We start from the raw sequence: 25,415 nt of genomic DNA on the forward strand, positions 1-25,415 counted from the left end.
AGCTACGGGCAAGGCTATGGCCATAATTGTTATTCAGGTGAGGGGGCGATGTCTAAACCTAGCTAACCTTTCTGATAGGGAGAAGGAGTCCATTTTGGATGCACAGTTTGTTTCAGAGGGAATTTTTGGTTTGGCTCTGATATGGATGCCGAAGAGGTGTGAGGAAAAAAAGAGGGATGATGAAGATTTGCAGCTCTGTCTGCTCAAAATGACACAGACTGCTACTCCCCCACCACCTCGACAAACTTTCGCACAAGTTACAGCTCACCCACCTCCGATCTTTCGCATTCCTAGGTGACATCAAATCAAATCTCTTTATTGTTACTCAACCATATACACAAGTGCAAAAGTGGGTGAAAGTCTTGGATGCAGTTCCAAGCAACATAGCATAATGACAATTACAACAAACACCTTATTTACACATAACACAGTTTACACATCTTGTTACATAACACAATATACAAAATACACCATATAATATACAATATACACAAAATAATAAGACTGTATGAACTTTAGTACTGTAGAACACCACTAGATGGTGTTGGAATAACAGGGTTCAAAACAGTGTTACTATGAATGCAAATTTTAATCAGTGAAAAAGACATTCTATTAGCTCAACATAAATATATATCTATAAATAAACATTTACAACATTCTTTTGAATATCGATGTAGCCTACTAAAATAAAATATTTGATGCATTTACTATTACTATTATTTTTAATGTCCATGGAAAATATGATAACAATTTTACCTGGTCGCAAAAAGTAGTCCGTTAATTTACCTGATGAATTTTTGCAGAGGTTCGAAAAGGTCTGCTTCTAAATCACTTGCACCTTTATTAGCAACTGACACATAAGTGCCAGCTTCACATGTCATGCATTCTACTTCCCACGGATCTCGACCTGGGCAAAAGCCTAGGAATTTTTTGTGCAAATCTTCTGTAAATTTGCACTTTCGTTTGGGCATTGTTTCCACTTAACTGTAATTTGTGCTACTGTCAAGCAAATGTTTGATGCCAAACACAACATCGCTTTGTGCGTTCATGGAGAGATTGACAGGGAGGAATTTGTCCAATAGTTGCTTCAAGCCTCTTATAATCAACCAATTGGTGTGTGAGAAGACGGGACTTACAAAGAGGGGTTAAACAATACAAATATGGGTGCACATACAAGTATTAGACCAGATGCATATCATAACGCAACTAAAGCCAAATCTCGGACATTTATGCACATTTTTTAATCCAGGCCAGATGCCAGGACATGTCTGGGAAAACGAGGATTTATGGTCACCCTAGGCTTGGCTTTCAGTCCAAGGGTCTTTATCAAGTGCATGGGAGCGGCTCTAGTTTCGAGAAAATTGCTACATACATAGACGATTGGCTGGTGACAGCGCAGTCGCAGTGCACAGCGAGAGAGCATACAGTGATGCTTATAGAGCATTTACAAAAACTGGCTTTAAGATTAAACACAGAAAAGAGAATATTAATCCCCACGCAGTCCATTACGTATTTGGGACTGTCACTGGACTCTGTGACATGCTCTCTGTGAGAGCGTGGCTGTCAGAGGAAAGAGTGCAAGATTCATTCAATGTTTGGCCGGGTTTCGGAGAGGAAATAGCATTTCCTTTCGCACATGCCTCGGCTCTGATGGTCACTCCACTAGCCCGGAGATTCATAAAAGTGTTCCAGTGTTGGGTAGTCTTTCTGAGACTGGACCCATTATGTCACTCTTGGAGGAAAGTGAGGGTAACACTGGCAGCGTTGCGCCACTGGAGACACCCAGCCTTTTTGGTTAAGGGGGTGCCCATTGGTGTTGTTCAGGCCAGGAAAGTCACAACAATGGACGCGTCACACGTTTCTGCGGTTCTCCAGATGGGCAGTCCGCCCCTGATAGGCCCCAAAGTGCATCAGCCCACGGTGAAAATGCCCGGTATTCCAGATTACCAGTCCAGCCCTGATCAGAGCGCAGTTGGGTATAGATGCGCTTGCGCACTTTTTTTATACGTTTCCTCCGATAGCGTTGATATCTCCAATGCTCTCCAGAGTGAGAGAGAAGGGATTGAGAATGTTATTAATTGCTCAGAGTTGGCTGGGGAAGTACTGGCTGGCTGTGATCATACATCTGCTATATGAACAGCCGTTGCCTCTCCCACTATGAAGAGATCTGCTGTCACAAGCACAGGGAAAGATTTCTCATCCTCATCAAGAGTGCCTGGCACCGTGAGTGGGTCAATTTGAACGCAACTGGTTTACCCAACAGTGTTATTAGGACCATACAGACTGTTAGAGCATTGCCTACAAGATCTCTTTATGAGTGTAAATGGGGCATGTTTGAGCAGTGGTGTGCAGATAAGCAAGAGGTTACTGCACAGATGTTTGCGCATGCTTTCCAGACACAAGCGTCATATCTGCCATTCAATAAGGGCTAGCGTAATGACATAGGGCAAAATATATTCTCCACAATATAACAACTGCATATATATTTTTATATACTCTTATTTTTTTATTGTATGTGTATTCTATATTGTGTATTGTTTACTGTACATTGCATATTAGTATTATGTTGTGTAAGTATATGTACATTTGATATGTAAATTGTGTTGTTATTGTAAATTGGTATATGTCTCGCCATGTCATGACTGCTATGTTGCTCAGAACTGCACACAAGACTTTCACCTACTGTTGCACTTATGAACATAGTAGTGTGACAATAAAGTTATTTGATATGATTTGATATTATACTTGTTTCCACAACCTCATATTAACCAAGACAATAGTTTATTTGTGCTTCTAGAAAAAAGTTGAAAGGTGATTAGAAATGAAGAAATGCTGACTTGTCACAGCACATAAAATACACATTTTTCATGTAAACTTTCTGAATCCACCCTTACATATGTACTTGAACGACCAAAGTTGTAATTAATGTATGTGATGGATATTTGCTCTTCCAAATAAAAAGAGAATAAAAAAAAAAATACACATTTTCTCAAGTAGTTTCATATACATTTTAACCTAGCATCTGCATGTTGGGATAAAAGTTTTCGGACATGTTATTTGTCTGAGCTATAAAATGCTTATTTTAGTGCTTTCTCTAAAAATTCCACTCATTGCATTTACAGTGGTTTTTATATGTTTTAAAGATATGAAAATGTTTGCACTGTGGGGCCCGTTGTCACAACTAACAATCAATAAAAATTTCATTTTTTTTCTTTCAAAACAAACATTTTTAATTAAGCTAGAAAATGAAATCAATGAGCCAGTGCGGTGTGGCAGGGGCTAGGGATGGGCGATCCGATACCAAGTTTAAGCCAATATTGATACCAATACTGATACTCTAATTAATTACATTTTTATGAATTCTTTAGAACTTCAATTATTACTTACATTTTCTATATATTTATAGGTCTAAGCAGAAAATGATTAGGCTGCTTTGTTTACCTTTTAAAAATGTGTAAGTATAAGCAACATATAAATCCACAAAAGTAACCATAGATATTATTATATGGTTACTATTACTAAAACCATGTTACCATATGGATATTACAGTATGCTGTAAAACCATGGTTAATTGTGTCAAAACCTGCGTACACACTGCCAGCGACATCGCGCGCGACAGTGACTCCATACCATTAATTTTCAATGAGAGCACAGCGACTTCCGGCGACACGAGCTGTCGCGACCGTTGGCGCTAGATGTGGGCGTATCCAGCGACACGACAAAGTTGAGACAAGTTCAACTTTAAAGTGCATACACACTGCCAGCCACTTTATCGCTGCAGGTCGCCAGTGGCTGGCGGTGAAGTCGCTAGTGGGCGTTCCCACTACTGGTTGCCTAGTAACGTTTATAAATGACATTCACGGATGCCATTCCATTGCTGTTGACAGCGAATCTCTTTTCTTGCCACTAAAAACAAACATTTTGGAGGGAAAAGACTAAATATAAATGGAATCAGTACATAAAATGCTTTAAATCAAAGATGAATGAGAAACAAGGCGTGCTGTTTGCCATAGCGGCTGTTTATCTGCGGCGAAAATGCAAATGCCGGTCTGTCTGGGTCCATAAAATCCCCGCGATCTCAGATACACCTTTCCACGCAGTATTTTTCTTAAAAATGTCCTTGTACGTGGGAAGAGACATATCATAGAGCACCGGAACATTTCTAACAGCAAGAATTAGCCTTTCATCCATCGTGATCCTTCTCTCTCTCTCAGCTCCTGCAGTAACGGAAAGATGGATGAAAGGCTAATTCTTGCTGTTAGAAATGTTCCAGTGCTCTATGATATGTCTCTTCCCACATTCAAGGACATTTTTAAGAAAAATACTGCGTGGAAAGGTGTATCTGAGATCGCAGGGATTTTATGGACTCAGACAGACCGGTATTTGCATTTTCGCCGCAGATAAACAGCCGCTATGGCAAACAGCACGCCTTGTTTCTCATTCATCTTTGATTTAAAGCATTTTATGTACTGATTCCATTTATATTTAGTCTTTTCCCTCCAAAATGTTTGTTTTTAGTGGCAAGAAAAGAGATTCGCTGTCAACAGCAATGGAATGGCATCCGTGAATGTCATTTATAAACGTTACTAGGCAACCAGTATTGGGAACGCCCACTAGCGACTTCACCGCCAGCCACTGGCGACCTGCAGCGATAAAGTCGCTGGCAGTGTGTACGCACCTGAACTTTTCTCAACTTTGTCGTGTCGCTGGACACGCCCACATCTAGCGCCAACGGTCGCGACAGCTCGTGTCGCCGGAAGTCACTGTGCTCGCATTGAAAATGAATGGTATTGAGTCGCTGTCGTGCGCGATGTCGCTGGCAGTGTGTACGCACCTTTAACTGCATCAGTATATATCTTCATACCACATCAGTATCGGAAGTATCCGCCCATCCCTAGCAGAGGCAGGCTAAATACATGTGCCGCTGTGGTTTAATGTGCTGGGTAACGTCATTTTTCTCACTGTGTCTGATATTAAAATCAGTGCGACACACTTTGCAAAAGGCGTGGGTATTGTCGATATGGCTTCGAGATATGAAATTAAATTCTTCCATCCAGTTGTTGTTTTTCTCGCCATAGCACCAAATTAATCTTCTCCTCCATGTACCAGTGATGCTTGATTCAATTTCCCGCGTCTACTACCTGCGCAGATATCAACAGCGCAACTGGGTTGGAGGTTGCCAGGTTGAGGTCACAAAGATTTGAAATTTGTATGATGTTTCGATTGTGTGAGTAGGATGCGTTTTATACAAGATCTGGCAACTGGACAACCTTGGAATAATATATTGGTATGATTATTCATATAACGAGGTTTGGGCCGTAAAAATTACGTGAGATTTCCTGAAGAAATAACAGAACGGGAGGGGGGCGGGAGATCGGTGTGAAATATGGGAGACTCCCGGGAAAACGGGATTGTTGACAGGTAGGCCTATGGTTACTGACCTTGAGTAATCTAACGCAATACGTTACAAATAACATTTTACAGCATGTATTCTGTAATCTGTAGTGGAATTACAATTTCAAAAGTAACCCTCCCAAATCCCAACCCTGTTCATTTACGAACAAAACATCACTAGTTTAAAACAGTATTGAGAAGAGTGCAGAGTTGTGCTTAATGCTTTGGCTTCCTTTAACTGTTTTTGCTGGCGGAGAAGAAATGCACGAACTAACTGGACATTTTTTTTATATTATTTGTTAATTAAACTGTTGTATAAAAGTAATTGTCCCTCCTCAAACTCTACACACTTTTAGTAATTTGTAGCCTATTCATGCGAATCAATTTGGATATAATCAATACCCATGCCTTAATGGAATATATCCTAATTTATTTTATGTGCAAAAATAAACACTTACCTACTGTACAATTGTTCGATGTTAAATGATGAAACAAAATAATCAAAGTTTTTTCAATGGTCTCTAGGCTATAGAACCATGAAAGGATTACATTAACATTATAATCTAGCTCAGTATTGTTGAACTGTTGAACCTCATTTAGACATTAGATTGAGCATCAGTCTCTGCATGTGCATTCGGATATACAGAAAGAAATAAAGAAATAAAAAGAAATCTATCTGTAATATCTATGTATAGACCGGTGTGATTGTACGGAAGCGTGGGGGTTTGGTGACGTAGAGCGCATGTCGTCTGCAGCGCACGCGAGGCCTGCTGCCAGTGGAAGAAATCGCTTTCAATTCGTTGAAGTCATGTGGAAACCACCGGGAGAATAAGAGCTATTAATAATCGATACAGCCTTCACCGCATAATTTCTGAAGAGTCTGGTTATTTAAGTGGCTTTAAGGATACAGAGAGTGCTGTTGATATTTCAATCGCAGCAGGTAAGCGAGCGTTTTAAAGGTGGTTTTAAAGCCTGTATTGTTTCGCTGTGGGGGAGGGTGTCTGCATACATCACAGCTGATTTTTGTTTCCGTTGAATCAATAACTGTCGCTGTTTGGAATGTTGAGGATACAATGTGTCTCTGAAATGTAGCGAATGAAAAATGACCAGGGCTCCGTAGGTTAGGTGAGATCGGTTGCAATGTTATTTGACAAACTGCTCGCATTACCATCCACCCACTGTAATCGTTCTGTTCTTCGTATGTGTGCTCTGGAAAGACATTGATCAGGAACCTTATATTTTATTAACAAATGATCTATAACATGTGAATGTGGCTTGTATTAGCTATTGGTTTATTTCTGATTGTAGCCTATAAGCCATGTTTGCTGATCACTGTTCAAGACTAGGGGAAATTGTATAGGACAATCCAGGTTATTCATTGTATACATACAGTCGTATTCATCTTGAGTGTATATATATATCTTGAATGAAAATATTTTAAATATGACTTCTAAACGAATTGCCAGCATGCTGCTTTATAACTACTTGGCAGAATTTGCCCATTATATCTGTCTGTTGGATGAGTAAAATCGTCACAATTATAACAATAATAATAATAAAAAAATTATGTGTTGAATTGAGCTTGCATAGAGTTAAATCTAATTGTTTGGCATATTACAAACAACCACACAATTCTGCCAGTTCTTCTTCTCTAGCCAATGTACACTGGCTGATACACTTTTAAAGCAGTTGTTTTCTTTTTAGATATTTTATTTTTATTGCAATACACTGTGATACATATTAGGATTTGTGGTTTGAAATTATTCAAATTTTTCTTTGCAATCTGTTTAGCTGAATAGTTGTCATGCAACCTTTTTTTGCCCCTCAAGAAGAATAGATTCACTACAAGATTTATCTCCAATTAATGTCATCCTATACTGTATCAAAACAGTGTTTTGATGAAACCACCTGGGTGTCTCTAGTCTTAGCCATTGTTAAGATCTGATTTAGAAATTGTTTTACATGATGAACTAGTTTGGCTCTGTGCATGCCTAGAATTCATAAGTAATTGTTTAAATTACAGCTTCAAAATTGCCTTTGTATCAAAGAAGTGTGTAAATACATTTTTAAATAGCTTGACTGCACACATTCTGTACCATATGATATTACACTCTCTAACTCATGATCTAGGGTTGTCCATTAATCAGATTTTGGCAAAATCTCTCCTAAAGTCTCTCTCTGTTGCTATGGATCTAAACTGCCATTTGTCCTTGCATTCATGTTCATACAGATTCAATGCTACTTCCTCTCATCACTGCAAATTGTTACTTTTTCGGTTCTGTGTGGCATGTCAGAATAAAACTGTCCATGGTATAATGCCATATGATGAAATAATGTTCAACCAAAAATTTGGAAGCATGTTCCTGTGGAAGTGGGTCATGCTGTTTGTACTGCGGTTCTTTTTTTATTAACTAGTTAAGAGCCATTAGGATGCTGCTGTACTCATTATACAGATGCTTTGTGGTGAATGACTCCCCCTTTTCTGTGTTTGTGTGTTTCAAACAGCTGTATGCTATATTTACTTTCTTTTTTCATGGCACAGAGATAAAGCTTAGAGCCAAATAAAAAAAGGCTCTGGACCACTCTGTGCTGCCCTTTCACATTATTCTGCTGTGCCAGGAAAAAAGATAATGCACCCTCCTAAAATATGATGTTTTAGGCTAGAGGCATCACAACAATTGCAGACATCATCTTTCAGTATTATAGTAAATTTTGATTTATTTCTTTCCACTTTGTTTTGTTTTGGTCAAGGTTCATTAAACTCTGCCTCATTCGGATGCTCAGATATCGACTTCACCATGAACAAAAATAAGCGAGAAAAGGAATTCTACAGTGTAGATGTTGGAGATTCAACATTCACAGTGTTGAAGCGGTATCAGAATCTAAGACCTATTGGATCAGGCGCTCAGGGAATAGTCTGGTATGTTCGAGAGCACCGATTCCACATATCCTACTCAAATCAAGGACTTTACACAGTCGTCACATCTTTTCATCTGTTCTGTACATCCTTTTCTCTTTCAGCTCATCGTATGACCACAACCTTGAACGAAACGTGGCTATAAAGAAACTTAGCAGGCCTTTTCAGAATCAGACTCATGCTAAGCGTGCATACAGGGAGCTGGTGCTTATGAAGTGTGTCAACCATAAAAATGTAAGTGTCCAAAATAGGTCATAACATGTTGCATACAGTGGGAAACTTTTACCAATCACCCATCCAGCAAGGTACAAGCCCACTAATTCTTCTGTCTTCTTTGCATTCCCAGATCATAGGCCTCTTAAATGTTTTCACACCCCAAAAATCATTAGAAGAATTCCAAGATGTGTGAGTACTCTTAAATGTAATAGTGCAGAATACATATTGAGGAAGCAGCTTGTGTTTTTATATCATTCAGTGGAAAAAAGTAAGACCCCAGATGAAAGCCCCCCCTTTCTCTTACAACCCCCCCCTCTTTCTTTCTCTCTCTTACCCCCATTACACCCCTTTTGGCCCCTCCCCTTCCCGCCCTTCCCCAACGACAGTTACCTAGTAATGGAGCTGATGGATGCCAACCTCTGCCAAGTCATTCAGATGGAGCTGGACCACGAGCGGCTGTCCTATCTGCTGTACCAGATGCTGTGCGGAATAAAACACCTCCACTCAGCGGGGATCATCCACAGGGTCTGTACACTTTAGCCTACAGTCTCTCCGTCTAAACAAAAACACTGCCATACGCAGCCAAGGTTGCACTGACGGCGAAAAGCTTAATCAGTTAAGGTGAGGGAGGGGAGGGTTTTCATCCCCATGGGCTGATTACAAAAAGCCAGTCCTCTGCCTGCCTGACTGCAGCTGCTGCTGTGGACTGCATTGCGCTGTTGAGAGGGGACAGGAGGAAAGCGATCAAGTGATCCTCAGTAAACATCGCACTCCTCTAGTCCTGGATCACCTTGACTTTACCTCTGTCTTATATGATACATTCTTTTTGTACAGATGTGACGAGAGACTTTTATGTAACTGCATCTGTACTACAATGAATCTTATTGTACAAGGTTATTTCGCATTAAGAGCAACCTTTGCTCATCCAATATTATAATTTTACCGTAACTGTGGTTAATCAAGCTTTAGCCCACATGAATACAAATAGTGTCACTCAAATCCATTAATCTCAGACAGATCCTTTCATCCAAGTCATTTTTGTTCAAGGTTAAAAATGTGGCAAGACATATTTATGAAACAATGAAAAGGAAATGACAGTACATTTGTTTTTACTGTTTAGCTCCTGGAATAAATGGGTACTTTACTTATCCCATGTGGGAAGCTGGGGTGTATTCGCAGTCAGAAAATCAACATCTAACCATACAAAGAGCGTGCCAAATTAAATTCAATAAATAGAAGAACATTTTGAAAAATTCAGCATTATAAACATGATGCTTAATATGTACCATATACATTACAATAAATGCCAAAATTATAATAACATTTAAAGACAAAATCACAGGTTACACAACACATTTTAGAGGTTTAGCACAATAGGAAGCATGCACAGGGTCAGAAATTTGCCCTGAAATCCAAAATATGGGGGCAAAACTGCCTTGGTTATGAATTCTTCTTTTTTTAATTGATAACATCTGATATTGTCTATTATCTTATTATTCTATTATAGCCTTAGTTATGTATATTATGGCATAACATTTGAGTTGGATGTTGATTTAATTCTTAGGGTAAGAAGTGATAAATTCTCAATTTTGAAAATGTGTATTAATAACTTGATTAAATTGATTTATTTGACATAAACACTTTTTATGTTTTAACAAAATATGCATTCATAAAGGTAAAAAAATGCCCCTGAAATCCAGGGGGCACATATTGCCCCTTGTGTATGTAAAAGTGAATTTCTGACACTGGCATGCATAACAAGTACCTTTTGCACGCATGTATTCTATTACACATTGATCTGTGCAATAGCTGTGTTTTTGATAAATTTTTAATTAGACAGTGCCTAAGTGAAACCAAAAATAGTAACTGCTTTAGCTGACTGGTATAAACCTTTCTAAAGCCCACACAGTATAAAACAGCTGATGACAGTTATATCAACAATTATTCATGGAGTCCTTATGATAAGCTTATACTTAAGACTCCCTACATTTTGACATTTGCATTCATCCAGAAATGTTACCTGTTTCTTAAATGCAGCGGTCACAGGACTTGTTACATATAGGTTCATTGGAACAATTGCAGTAAAAAAACAAAACAATAATTTGTTAAATGCAAAACTGACTAATGTACTGTCCCATGTTTTTTTTTTTTATAGGATCTGAAGCCCAGTAACATAGTAGTGAAGTCAGACTGTACCCTGAAGATCCTCGATTTTGGTCTGGCCAGGACAGCCGCCACGGGTTTGCTGATGACACCATATGTGGTGACACGTTACTACAGAGCCCCTGAAGTCATCCTGGGAATGGGTTATCAAGCCAATGGTCAGTGCTGCTGAGAGGCTGCAGAATGCCTAGTTGGCATATCCTATGCATGCTTAACGGCTAATATCATTCTTATGTTGCAGGTTTCATTTAACACTTTTATTGGCCCCTCTTATGCTTTCCTTACACTAACTGCTTTGTGGTTTCAGCACCAAAAACGTGTTCAGGGCTTAGGATGGTTAGGAATTATATTTGTTTATTTGAAAACAATTTTCTTTAGCTGTGTTTACATGGACCCTAATGATTCATTTTTAATCTGAATAGTATCCCAGTCTAACTTAAAGGACTCATGTAACCACGTATTGCATTATTTCTTTTTTATTATTAATATATAATGATTTATTTTTTTATTATGTTTTAAGGGATAGTTCACCCAAAAATGTTTCTCATCATTTACTCACCCTCATGTCATCCCAGCCATGTATGACTTTCTTTCTTCAGCAGAACACAAATAAAGATTTTTAGTAGTATATTTCAGCTCTGTAGGTCCATACAATACAAGTTAATGGTGATCAGACCTTTGAAGCTTCAAAAATCACATAAAGGAAATGTAAAAATAATACATATGAATCCAGTGGTTAAATCCATATCTTAGAAGCGATAATGTAGGTGTGAGTGAGAAACCGAACAAAATGCAAGTCCTTTTTTTTTTTTTTTTTTTTACTGTAAATGCCAACTTTCACTTTTACATCTGAAAGCCACATGTGTTGACTGTTTAGTTTTTAATTGTTTTTACATTTTCTCACCCACACCTATCATATAGCTTCCGAAGATATGGATTCATTTTACATTTTCTTTATATGTTTTTTGAGCTACAAAGGTATGATCACTATTCACTTGCATTGTATGGACCTACAGAGCTGATATATTCTTCAAAAATCTTTGTTTGTATTCAGCAGAAGAATGAAAGGCATATACATCTGGTATGGCATGAGGGTGAGTAAATGAGAAAAGTTCATTTTTGGGTAAACTCTCCCTTAAAACATTTTGCACACAATTTCAGAATTAAAAATTCAGTAATAAATATTCACCTACCAACATTCAGTTAAAAAAATGTAGTTTATTTTTTTAAGATTTCATCTTTATTATTCAACTGGTAATATTTGGTCCATTTATATTTTTCTTTGCAAATTTACCTCTAAAATGTCAATGGTTAAAATTTGATTGCACCACCAAGTGATGAAGCCTAGTAACAGAGAGTCAAGATTGTGCATCTGCACTCTACTGCTTGTCATGTAGTGCCAGGATTTACAAGGTTGAATTTCCAACTGAATTTTAACCACTGATATTTTAGAGGTAAATTTGCAAAGCAAAATATAATGGACAGAATATTACCTGTTGAATAATAAAGATGAAATTAATAAAAAAACAGATTTTTTTGGAACTGAATTTTGGAAAGTATTTATTATTGAATGTTAAATGATGAAATTTTGTGCATAATTTTAAATTTAAATATTCACAGCTGAAATATACAACCATATGAAATTGCATCCTCCAAAAATGCAGGCACTGTATTGCAATGCATTTATTTTTCAATTAGTACAATTCAGCCTGCTTTTTAGAAATTTGTCATTATAATACTTCTATAAATAGGAGTAACAGGAATTATACGAATAGGAACAATAATGTTAGAAATAGTTTATGGGGAGGATGGGGCAATTGTGCTGCTTTGTAAGTGAAAGCACCACTGTATGAGCATGAGTTATGACTCATATTTCACATTTGATTTTTTTTTATGAACAATGCAAGCGCTTATGCAATAGTGCAAAAAATACTAACACCCCCTGACTTCCTGCTTATCTGTTTTCTCTCTTTTCCTCTGCTGCACACGCTTAGTGGACATTTGGTCTGTGGGCTGCATTTTGGCAGAAATGGTCCGTCATAAAATCCTTTTTCCAGGGAGGGACTGTATCCTTGAGGAATACGAGTAAATAAAATATATCAATGACCCCTGGATGTCTGTTGTCATTTTGAGAATACGTCATTTTGTTCACAAGGAAGAGGCATGCAGCACATGCTGCGCTAAATGTACTGTATTCCTTTGTGTGTTTGAAGAATCCATATATTGTATTATTTCATTATGGTCTTTGTTATGCATGCTGTGTGTTCATCATGCAGTAATCGGTTGTTTTGGCTAAAGCTGACATCAAATACCTTTCTATTTGCTGGTATATTTAATTCCATTTATTTCAATGATGTGGCAGCTTGGCTTGACTGGTTCTTTGAACCATCTTGACACATCTCTGGCTAATTCAGGAACATTTGGTTTTACCTTTAGTGAACACCACAAGAGTTGGTTTTGAATCTCTTATCTAGGAAGGACCCTAGGTTTTTCACTTAATGGCCATCTTCTTGTTGGTCCTTTTTGTTTTGACACTCATCCAGCAATTCTAGACATTTTGTTCTGCTCCCTACCTTAATGATAAGGGTCTGAAATTGACTTGGTTTCATATTCTAAAATAAGTCATAAGTACTGAGCCTGTTGCACTTATATAAGATCTGAAGGTTTTGTTCTTGGTTTTGGTCAAGTTAGGTTTTAGAGCAAAGGGAGTAATTCTACAAAGGCCTACATCAGAATTTAGACACCTGCTTAAAAATAGATTTATTGCACAAATAATTAATTCTCAGTGCTAAAACAAGTTTGATGAGTCACGAGTGTAAATGGTCAGCCTGTAATGCTTTATGGAGAATGTTTCCGGTTAATCAATAGATCTGTTTTGGGATCAACATATCTGTGTTACTTCTGTGTTCCCTCATCAGTGACTGTTCAGTGTGTCATCTTGCTAATTTCTAAAATCGCACATGCCTGACTTTACCTGCTAGACATGGCAGATTCTGCATGACTTACATGATTTTTGCCACCTAGTTTGCACTTCATTTTGTCTTTTTAATTGTTTAAGCTTTGTGTTGCATGCTAATTTCACTTTCATTTCATTTTTCAGTTGATGTGTGGTCTGTTGGATGTATCATGGCTGAAATGGTCAGAGGTAGTGTGTTGTTTCCAGGTACTGATCGTATCCTTACCTGTCTGTTTTTTGTCATCCATTCTCTATTACTTTACATTTCATTATATTTCATGCAAAAAGTTCAATATTTTTTTAGGGCATGGACCTCTAAAGTGAAGTGGTGCAATGTAAAATATTTGTAGTAAGCCTGCAAGCTCATTTGAGAAATTATAAGAATATGTACATTTTCTTAACCTCTAATGTGTGAAGATATTGATCAGTGGAACAAAGTCATAGAGCAGCTTGGAACACCATCGCAAGATTTCCTGATGAAACTCAACCAATCTGTGCGGACCTACGTTGAGAACAGACCACGCTATACTGGATACAGCTTTGAGAAACTGTTCCCTGATGTCCTATTCCCTGCTGATTCAGAAAATAATAAACTGAAAGGTACAACTGCTTAATGTTTAACTGGGTTTCATTATATTCTGTAGCTTTTTTGTACTCTGAGCAGCTGTGCAATCTGTGCTTGCAAATTTGGTGTATAAATGCATATGACAGATAATATGACAGATTTCGTCCCTCACTCAACTGACTCACATATTTGGGTAGTTGACATGTAGTGTTGACATGCTTTACTATGGATGTTTTAAAAAAATTTTTTCCAATTATTCTATAACTATTTTGCATGCAGCTTTTGTGTAATCATATTAATTGAGACACTACATGGAATATTTGTAGGCTACTTAAATAAAATTATTTGACTCACCGCTTGACCATGTAAAATTAACCAGTGAAGGCAAAAATGGTGATTAAAAATGTTATGAAGTGGTGACTAGTTACAGGACCTAAGATATACACAGTCCCTTATACATTCACATAAATTTTTACCTAAAATCTTTGTTGATTTAAAAAAAAAAAAAGGACTATTAACACATTATGCTTCAACTACCCACCAACCTAATTCACCATTCAGAGTGCATTCAGACTGAAGTGGCCTGATTGGTCTACTGTGATTGAGGTGACATGTCAAGGTCACTTGAGCACATAGCAGCTCCAATTAACTCTCTGCGCTGGATGTAATTTGTTCTGCAGCAAGCCAGGCACGGGATTTGCTGTCTAAAATGCTGGTGATAGACTCATCCAAACGAATCTCTGTGGATGTAGCTCTGCAGCACCCCTACATTAATGTGTGGTACGACCCAACTGAAGTGGAAGCGGTAAGCTTATGCGCATGCACAGAGACTACCGATCGATTGCTGTCAATTATGCATGCTGGCATCTAGCTCATTGTTATTTCAAGTCCTTGTAAATTATAAGGCCTTTGTACCTTTGAGAGCTTTTTAAAAAGGTGGCAAAAGTTAAAGACCCCATGAAATCTATGATGAGCGTGAATTTTCATTACTGTGTTGACGTATTTCTTATGTAGTGTAAGATGAGGCATCGATATTCTTGGTCTGTTTTCTGGAAGATAATGGTATTTTAAAGCATTAATCTGCTGAAGATTACTTTTTGGTGTTTACTAACATATACTTCAAATTTGATAGACATGTACTAATATTTCCAAAACACCAATTTGTATTCCATAGTGGTTTAAAAGGGATATTTCACCCATAAATCAAAATCCTCTCATCATTTACTCACCCTCATGCCATCCTAGATGTGTATAATTTTTTTCTTCTGCGGACCACAAGCAGATTTTTAGAAGAATTTCTCCGCTCTGTAGGTCCATACAATGCAAGTGAATGGTGACCAGAACTTTGAAGCTCCAAAAATCTCAAAGGCCACTTTAAAGTAATCCATAAGACTCCAGTGGTTAAATCTATCTTCAGATGTTATATAATGTGTGTGGGTGAGAAACAGATCAATATTTAAGTTCTTATTTTTTACTATAAATCTCCACTTTCACGTTTTCAAAGTGGAGATTTTTGGGGAAAAAGGACTTAAATATTGATCTATTTCTCACCCACACCTATCATATTGCTTCTGAAGATGGAGATTAAACCACTGGAATAGAATGGATTACTTTTATATTGCCTTTGCGATTTTTGGAGCTTCAAAGTTCTGGTCACCATTCACTTGCATTGTATGGACCTACAAAGCAGAGATATTCTTATAAAACCTTTGCTTGAGTTCTGCAGAAGAAAGAAATTTATACACATCTTGGATGGCATGAGGGTAAGAAAATAAGATAATTAAAATTTTTGGGTGAACTACTCCTTTAATGATGGAGACTAAAGCTCTGGCAAATTCATTTCACAGAAGCTGATGGTTTTAGACTGAAAGGACTTCCGATTAGCAAGTATTCAACAAATGATTTGATTTGGTAACTGATGTTCTGTCTCTCTGCAGCCATCTCCTCTGATCACAGACAAACAGCTCGATGAGAGAGAACACACGGTGGAGGAGTGGAAAGGTAGCTTTTACATTTTTTTTTGTTGCTACCTTTAAAGTTCACTGACTGAAATCTAATGCAAAGAAAAGTGCCCAAGGTTTTTGAACATCATTTGCCCGTTGCACACGCATTTGAAATCTTGTCTGCTGTAGTCACCTAATGGAATAGTGTTAATAGGCCCCTCTGCATGTTTAAATGTCTGACGGCAGTTGCTTAAATTAGAAAGATTGATATTTCGTTCAACTCTTGGAGAAGAGCATGTGCTGTTCAACTTAAAGCTTGCCAGTTTCCATGACAGTTCTTTATCTGTCCATTGAGTGTTCAAGAGTAACTAAAAGTAGAAGTGTCACTAAACTAAATTTTTCAGTAGCGTGACAGTAGCTCAGCTGTTTTCAAAACAACCAGTAACAAGCTACATTTTCCAATGTGTAGAAATGTAAATTGACAACTCAAATCAAACACACTGTCTTTAATCGTCATCTCTCGTAACCCTTGTATTGTGTTCATTTGTGCTAACATCTTTTGTGTTCCTGGTCAAAAGTGACCGGACCACTAAGACTGTTAATAAATCTGTCATATTGCATATATTATCCCAATAAATTTTATTAGATTTTTTTGTCATGTCAATTATGACTTTTTTTAACCAATTTAAAACATTTATGTTTTTTTAATTGATTGAAGGATTTATTGAACTGAGCTGTGACTGGGCTAGTAGGGGACACTCCCTGCAGAAAACATACAAAATAATAAGAATTATGTAAAGCATTAATAACCACTTGCTTGATCTAAGCAAAATAGGTGTTATTTTAAAGGAGACCTATTATGCCCCTTTTTACAAGATGTAATATAAGTCTCAGGTGTCACCAGAATGTGTCTGTGAAGTTTCAGCTCAAAATACCCCACGGATCATTTATTATACCATGTCATAAATCCCTCTTTTTGAGTGGAATCAAAAACATGCTGAATTCGTGTGTCTCTTTAAATGCAAATGAGCTGCTGTTCCCCACCCCTTTTCCGGATGAGGGCTGTGCCTTTACAGCTCGTGCTTCAGATACTAAAGCAACAACAAATCAGAACCAATATGACTGACAGCGTAAATACCAGAGTTCAGCCACAACTTTGCATAAATAAAATAAACGACTGGTCAATAAAGAATGGATTCAGATTCTCCAAAACAAAGACCATATGTATGCACTTTTGCCTTCTCCGATCCTTACATCCCGACCCAGAGTTGAGTATGGAGAGAGAACCCATTAAAGTAGTGAAGGACTTCAAATTCTTAGACCTTGTCTGTGATAATAAATTCACCTTTATCCCACATATGAAGATGTTGAGCATTTTGTTTAATACAATGAATATTTTAAAAGTCTGGGCCAATACAAAATGGGGTGCAGATGCTACCGTTCTTTTATGCCTCTACAGAACATTAATCAGATCCCGACTGGATTACGGGAGTATTGGGTATGATCAGGCAAGGAAGTCATACATTCAAACACTTGATACAATACACCACCAGGGAATACGTCTAGCTCTTGGAGCCTTCAGAACAAGCCCCATTCAAAGCCTTTATATAGAAGCCGGTGAACCTTCCCTCCAGAATAGGCGTCTGAAACTGGCCGTAAGGTTCATTAAACTTGGAGATCTCAGAATGTCTGATACCACCCTCTGACCTCAGGCCATTAATAAACTCGTATATCACCAATAAGTGGCAATCAGAATGGAATGAGTGCGACAGCAATAAATTATTCGAAATAAACCCCAGGCTCCAAAGAAATTGCACTCAAAATGTTTAATCTAGGCATGACCAAATAGTGTTTACCAGATGCCGACTGGGCATTCAAGACTAACCCATGCGTTTTTACTGACTGGTTAAGATCCTCCCATATGTATACCTTGCCAAACCCCTATGACCATCAAGCACATTCTACTGAATTGTAAAACTTTTAGAACAATCAAACATCGTTTTTATACAGAGACTTGTTTAATAGATATTTTTTAAGAAGTATCATCTGAACAGATTTTACAGTTTTTATTTTGTATAAACTTATTATTAAACCAATACAATTGTATAAAAATTATCTAGACATGCAAATACTGGCTGCCAACTCTCATTGGCCTTTTTTCATAGTTCAGAGGTGAATATCGGCACTCAAGAGAGACCCCTAGTGTAGCTTCTCTGACACAACGTCTCGTTCCCTCCATCGGGGAACGGAGGTTACATACATAACCTAGACGTTTTTTTTTACTATTTTGTGAAATGCTTCTTTTCATCACTTCTTCTGACTCTGTTATATTAATTAGTGCTTTCTAGTTGTGTTTAGTAAGATCCTCATTGTTTTTCTGACAGATATATATCTATTCTGATTGCAGGATTAAATATAACCTGATAGTTCTATGTCCTCTTAAGTAGCTTCAATGTTGTTAGCTACATTTAAGGCTAGCTTGACTGTAGCTAAGTTACAAGCTACTCATAAAAGCTGATGCTAAAATTCTTTCTCCTGTACCAGCTTAAAATGTTGAGACAACTGTAAGTAAATGTTCATATGCTGATTTACCTGAAGGTGCTTTAAAACATTGATCAATATTGGCTCAACCAATGGTGTGAGTTTAGGGCGGGACTATCTGTTTTTTCACAGCTGAACAGAGTGTGTATTTGTAAATGTTTGAACATTTTGCAAATTCATTTGGTGATGCTTTTGTTGCAGAAATTCTACACTTCAGGTTTAAAGTAGCTTCCCCAACTACTTTAATAGCCCCTCTCTCTCATATAAAAATATAAAGATATAATAGTCTTAAAGACCATTTTTCTTTTGAAAAATTATGACTTTAGACTTGTCCATGTTTATTGGTAAGCCCAGTTTCTACAGTAATTTTCTAGAATTGAGAGGCTTTCACGTAATCCATCTTCTGTAGATGAGAGCAGCAGTCATTTGTCTACATATAGAAGACATTTGATTTCTCTGTTCTCTAGATTAAGTCCAGGACTAGAAGTGTTTTGAAGCATTGTTGCCAATTAATTGATATAAATATAAAATAAAGTTGTGCTTAGGCTGCAGCTTTGATGAACCCCCTTATTTAGACTGAAATATTCCGCTCTTTTTTTGTGTATTATAAAGCAGCATTTGTTGCCTTTGTAAATGTCCTTAATTAAATCATAAACCTTTCCTCCTATTCCACTCTGAATCAGTTTTAGGAAGAGTCCGTTTTACCAAACTGAATCCAAGTCAATGAAGCAACCAAATATTTTTCCTTGTTTTGTTTGGTGGACATGTTTGTGTATAAAGCTGCGATCACACTGCCAGCAACACGCAGCGACAAAACAATTCATCTAATTAATTTTCAATGAGAGCTGATGACTTCCGGCAACATGAGCGATGGCATCCATTGGTGACCGGATGTGGGTGTATCCAGTGATGCGACAAAGTTGAGAAATTTTTAAATGCAATGCAAATGATGGGTGACTTTCGGGAGGGACAGCCAATACTAGAGAAGATGGTAGAGCTCACGTGATCCTAATACTTTAATAATAATATTAATTGTAAAGAAACTGTGCTGTTTAGACTCTCCATACACACCACTTGCGACCTAACTGCCAGCCACTGGCGACATGCAGCGACAAAGAAGCTGGCAGTGTGCATGCAGCTTGTGTGAATGCAGAATGTGTGTAGAAATGATCACTTGTTCTCTGTTTTGAATCCAATTTGACAGTTGTTTAAAGTCTTGTTTTCTTGGAGATATTTGGTTAATCTGTCATTCATAATGCAACAGAATAGTTTGCCATGGTTGCTGCTTATTGAAATGCCCCTGTAGTTGTTTGGGTTCAATATGTCACCTTGTTTGAAGACTGGTGTGTTTTGATTTTCTTTCCAATTCTCAGGAAAGTGTCCTGATTCTAAGAGCAAATTTAATGATTTGAGAATGGCCTCATTCAGTTTGGGGCTGCCATGTTTCAACATCTCCATCTGATGCGCTAGATTTATTTTTTTATTTTTGAGGGATTAGATTTTTTTCCCACAGATTTCCTTTAGTGATATGGGATATCCAAATGATTTAATTGACCCTTTAATGTGTATTCTAGTTGTAGTTGTCAGGTCATATTTGTTTGGGTGGGGTTTAGTTCACTTTGTGTATAAAGGTTTCCAAAATGTTCTGTCCAGGTGTTTGGGTCACAGATGGGGATTTGTTGTTCTTTTTTTGGATTTATTTAAATTGTTCCATAATTCCCAGAATACATTTTGAGCAACTGCTTCCTCAAGCTTATTGAGCTTTGTTGTCATACGTTCAGCTCTTTTGCTTTTTAGCAGTAACTTTTTGTGTTTGTTGGTTTGCAGGGTCTCTGTTTTTTTTATTTGATAACAATCCTAGTTCTTTTCTATTCTTGACATTTTACATTCTTTGTCAAACCAGTCAGATTGAACTATTTTCTTTTTACTTCCTTTACTCCTAATTTCGATTGTTTTCAATTGTTTGCTGGCAAGTGTGAAAAAGATTTTAGTTCATTGTTTTGTTGCCATATTGATGCTTTTCTCAACTTCTCCAATTGTGGTGAAGAGAAACACATCTATCATGTCCTCTCTCTCTCATGTCTTTTTATTTTTTCTTCCTCAGTATTGATCTATAAAGAAGTGCTGGAGTGGGAGGAGCTACTGAAGAACGGTGTGGTTCGAGGTCAGCCATCCCCTCTAGGTTAGTTAGACATGTTTCTCTTAAACAGAAAAGATTTTAAGATCCATTTGCTTATGTTGATATTTTTTATTCACTAGTTGATGTTTGTGATTTAAGAAGAATATTCACTGTTTTCATCACACATTTCCATATTTATATGGAGGCTGTCCTCTCATTAGCATATAATTGCATATAATGTGCAGGCAATCTGACTGACTGTTTCACATAGCACAGGTGCAGCAGTGATCAATGGCTCACCCCAGCCCTCCTCATCCTCCTCTATCAATGACGTCTCCTCCATGTCCACAGAGCCCACCATGACCTCAGACACAGACAGCAGCCTGGAGGCCTCCGTGGGACCTTTGAGCTGCTGCAGATGACTATCACCTTCCCCTGGAGATTCTGTGTGTGTTGCATGGTATCAGATTTAGGCCAGTCTAATTCTTTATTTCAGGTCGGGTATGGCTTTTTTGAGTTCTTCTCTAGATGCTGTAAATTATTACACATTTTTATCTTTTTAGCGACATTTTTAATGCAAAGCCCCAACAGGCTTAGCCAATGATAGTAAGATATTTGGAGCTCCTTAACAAATCTCTTCTTTTATAAGCTACAGCTAGAGTATTTTGTCATGATGTTGTAGAGTGATTTTGGAAGGTAATCTGTAAAGATTGAATTGCTAATATATTTTCTCAAATTAATTTATTTTCCATTTTTGTGTGTTTTTTTTTGTTTTGTTTTCCTGGTCATATTAGGACATGGAAATCCTTAGAAACAAATCCACAATAGTTTTTTTAAAATACACAATCATGTTGCACAAAATGATATTGGCATAGTACAGTTATTTAAGTACATTTTGGTATAACTTGCTAAAGGTGGCTTTTTCTGGCTAATGTTTTCCATTTTTGCACGCAACGCATTTTACTTTTTGTGCACTTTCATTTAGATATAATCACTCACAACATTAAAAATATTTTTATATGTATATTGTTTTATGTCAGGCTGCATTTAGTTTTTTCAGGAATATTTTTGCTGCTGGTTAATTTCCTTGTTTACTGTGAAATGTGACGTTCTTCTGTGTATGTTTCTGATGTTCCTTGTTCCAATTATTCTAGATTTATCTAGGATTTCAGCACCTTTTTATCATTTGTGTTTACCCCCTACAAAATCTACATATGGGTCAAACACTGATCAATAATAGCTGTACAGTGATTGTCTCAGTAATGCAATTTTTTCCTTTATATACAGTCCAGTTTATAAGATAAACAGGTTAGGTTTGTGACTTTTGGATCAACAATTCACAAAGCTGGTAGATTTTCCTATTTTCTTTCTTTTTTTAATTTTATTTTTTACACCAAATGATTGAAAACAGACAAAAGTGTCTGCATTGGTTCATTTCTAGCATATTCCATTACAGTAATGGTACATAACAGTGAAATGAACCAAATTTGGAAATAATTTATTTCCACATAGTTACACTTTGTTAGTGTCTTTCTTTTTTATTCCCCGTCAGAATGGAAAGTCTTTAATGGCATGTAACGTGCTGTAAATGTACGTGAGCTACTGTATTGAGGACTATGTGTGTGCATTGTTACTTGTGATATTGACAACTTTGGATCTCTACACAATATTTGACGAAAGATTAAGATACATTTGTTTTTTAATGTGAGCAAGAACGTCGAATAGACCTGAAGTTTTATTTATTTTTACCTGCACACAGGGTAAGAAAATACAATTTTGCTAATACTTTATATAGTTTTGTGTTTTATTTTTGTTTGTATTTTGGAAGTGCTCTTAACAGTGACAATGATATTTATCCCCACTGTACATACTTGCATGGGAAGCCTGAGCTACAAGAACAGAAGCTTCTCATGTGGTTCATTTTAGGCATGGAACAGCTGATAATGTTTGAGAGTCGAGTCTGAACTACCTCACACTGATGCCATACAGCTCACATTTTTAGAAGTATTACTGTATCGATTATTTTGCTTAATCAGTTTATTAAGATGTGCTTGTAAGGTGATGTGTTAGAAATATTTAAGTGTCTGTAGAGTTTGTAAGTGTGAATCTGTGAGAATGTTCTGCATGTGTGTGTGTGTGTGTGTGTGTGTGTGTGTGTGTGTGTGTGTGTGTGTGTATACTTTGAGTGAAAATACTTGTAAACACTCTTCAGCTTCTGTTCAAAGCTGAAAATGTCATTATCTTATTTCAGACTCGACATTTAAGTTCAAAGGTTTGGAAGAATTCTGTCCATGTTTTGCTTTTTCCAGGAAAAGAAATTGATGAAAGGGAGAGAAAAGTATCTCATCCCCAGTTTCAACAGCGGGCAGTACAGAATCTTGCATGGCCTGCTTGGCATTTAATATTAAGTATATATAAACAAAAAGATTATGGTTCCGAGTTTATTAGATTTCTCAAACTGATGCAGTTTTGTAGGGTTAGCATATTACCACCTCATTAGAATGCACTGATATTCAACTGTGTTAACATCGTAACAACTGGAAAACCGAAATAAACGATTGGAAAATTGGTTTGCTTAGTGTGTCATAATTTTCACAACATTGTCCCTAATTTCCAAAAAGTTATTCATGTATAATATTGTATTTGACAGTGGACATTTTTTGCTTTCTACACATCACATAAGATGTATGTTTTTAAATCCTTGAAAATCTAAGCTAGTTTTTGAAAATGTATACTTAATTTCCACAGCAATGTGTTATTAGTCAGTATGATATTTAGTTGTACGTCACTCATCACAGTTGTTTATTATTTTCTAAGTACATCATAGTCACTACATTGCACAGTTTTGTTCACAATGGTACATTTATTTCATTGACTTTAATCAGTTTTCATTTTAAATGAAATCGGGTCAATGTCCATTTCCTTAGGACCTCTATTTTGGCACTTTCTGCATACAAGAATCAATAATCAGGAAAAAGGACCACAAGAACATATGTGCACACTTAAAAAAAAAAAAAAACTCTTTCTTTTTACTTCAAGTACTGTATATGTCAGCCTTTGTTCAGTCCTTTTTTATATAAAGACACTTATTCATTGAGTGTTTTGAAAAACACCACCTGAGAAATAGTTCTAGGTTTACATTAATAAATTTATTAAAAAGCTTTAATAAATACTAGACTTGGCAATCTTCCAGCCGAAATAATCTTATCATGATGATTTCAAAGTTTTTTTAATAACTTTGGACAAGTTTTGACATATTATGGCTACAATGTCATCTTATCTAATACAGGAAAAAACAATTTCCATAGTGCATTTTTACTTACAATAAAGGGATACGCTAAAAAGATTTGTCTGTTTAGTCTGATTGTGTAACAGTCTAAATGAGCCATCAATGACTTGCCATTGTCTGCGTTTGATAGTGTCAGGCACAGTGTGATATGATGCAGCTTTTAAATAATGAGAAGTATTAAATAATATAGACTAAAAATAAAGGGGGGTTTGGAGAACTTCAAGCACCCCAAGAGACAATTCAGCAGGATTTATTTCATAACATGCATTAAAATAAATTGGCATTGTAATCACCTGCCTTTTTGAAGGGCAAATATTTCAAACACGCCGATCAGGAACGTCATGCTTTGGTATTAACTGTGCATGTTATTTATGTAATGACTGTCAATAATTGAACCGTACAATAAACTTAAGACTGAAGATCAAATGGAAAGTATGGAAGCCTTGAACCTCAAGGTGAAAAACTTCACAAGGTGATTATTATTATTTTATAAAAAATGTTGTAGGTGTCTTAGTGCCTTCCTGTGCCTATGTCCTACAAAATGTACTTACTGATAGTGGCACCTAGTGGCCGAGGTTGGTACCACATGCTGATTTGTTAGCTATCAATAATTTTTTTTCATGTGTTGCCTCTTGAGGAAAAAAATTCTGAGAGAAAAAAGTTCAGAGAAATTATTATTATTATTATTTTCAGAGAAAGAAATTCATAGGCACAAAAAAAATGTCACCTAGTACATTTTGTTTTTCACCTTGTGGTTCAGGGCGACATGATAATAGCTGCAACAAAACAGCACAAAATTACCTCTGAAAACTCATGATGCATGAGCAAAGAGATTTCAAAATTCTATTGCTATCTACAACACAGTCTCTCAGTGTTAAATAAGGAGAACTGTATCATCAGAGGGCCAGTCAATTTTTGCTTGTCCTTGTTCCCAAGGTTAGATCTCCCAAAGTGGAAAAGAACACCTCCATCTCGCGTTGAAGTAAACAGTTCCGGTTCTCTGCGTCCTCACTGGCCCGCTGGGAGTTGCGAAGTTTAATTTCCAACATGCAATACTTTTTCTTCTCCTGGTCTAACTCATCCTCTAGTCTCTCTATCTGGTTATGCAGAGCTATGCATGATCCCTCAAGCCTTAGAAGAATAAATTATATATATTATTAATCAAATTACATTACAACAGAATAAGATTGCAGGGAATGCAATAACAGATTACATTAAAAACCATGTAATTAATAATCATTTTAAAATGTCATTAGATTACAAAAAGTAAACTTTGCTCTATGACAATTAATTACAAATACACTAGGATCCA

General features: G+C 36.8%; 2 protein-coding genes across 5 annotated transcripts in view; one reads left to right on the plus strand and one right to left on the minus strand.

Moving 5' to 3' along the window:
• The first annotated feature begins 6,152 nt into the window (after positions 1-6,152).
• Positions 6,153-23,372, plus strand: mapk8a (mitogen-activated protein kinase 8a). 2 transcript variants are annotated; one of them, XM_052151068.1, is made up of 12 exons: positions 6,153-6,334; positions 8,146-8,314; positions 8,416-8,545; positions 8,658-8,716; positions 8,914-9,052; positions 10,683-10,848; positions 12,685-12,756; positions 14,064-14,246; positions 14,892-15,016; positions 16,149-16,212; positions 20,800-20,877; positions 21,091-23,372. In XM_052151068.1, exons 2-12 carry the CDS (start codon positions 8,193-8,195, stop codon positions 21,234-21,236), a joined length of 1,284 nt encoding a protein of 427 aa, XP_052007028.1. In that variant the 5' UTR covers positions 6,153-6,334; positions 8,146-8,192; the 3' UTR covers positions 21,237-23,372. The 2 variants fall into 2 exon arrangements, with proteins under 2 accessions (XP_052007028.1, XP_052007027.1); XM_052151067.1 differs by lacking the exon at positions 12,685-12,756 and adding an exon at positions 13,791-13,862.
• A 276-nt stretch (positions 23,373-23,648) lies between these two features.
• arhgap22 (Rho GTPase activating protein 22) overlaps positions 23,649-25,415 on the minus strand; it is a 39,367-nt gene continuing 37,600 nt past the window's right edge. For all 3 annotated transcript variants that reach the window (XM_052151298.1, XM_052151296.1, XM_052151299.1), the window contains one exon: positions 23,649-25,234. In XM_052151298.1, the coding sequence (XP_052007258.1) occupies positions 25,012-25,234 (223 nt within the window). In that variant the 3' untranslated portion in view covers positions 23,649-25,011. The remainder of the gene's footprint in view (positions 25,235-25,415) is intronic.

This window comes from Xyrauchen texanus, chromosome 20, assembly GCF_025860055.1.
Source record: "Xyrauchen texanus isolate HMW12.3.18 chromosome 20, RBS_HiC_50CHRs, whole genome shotgun sequence".
NCBI classification, from domain to species: Eukaryota; Metazoa; Chordata; class Actinopteri; order Cypriniformes; family Catostomidae; genus Xyrauchen; species Xyrauchen texanus.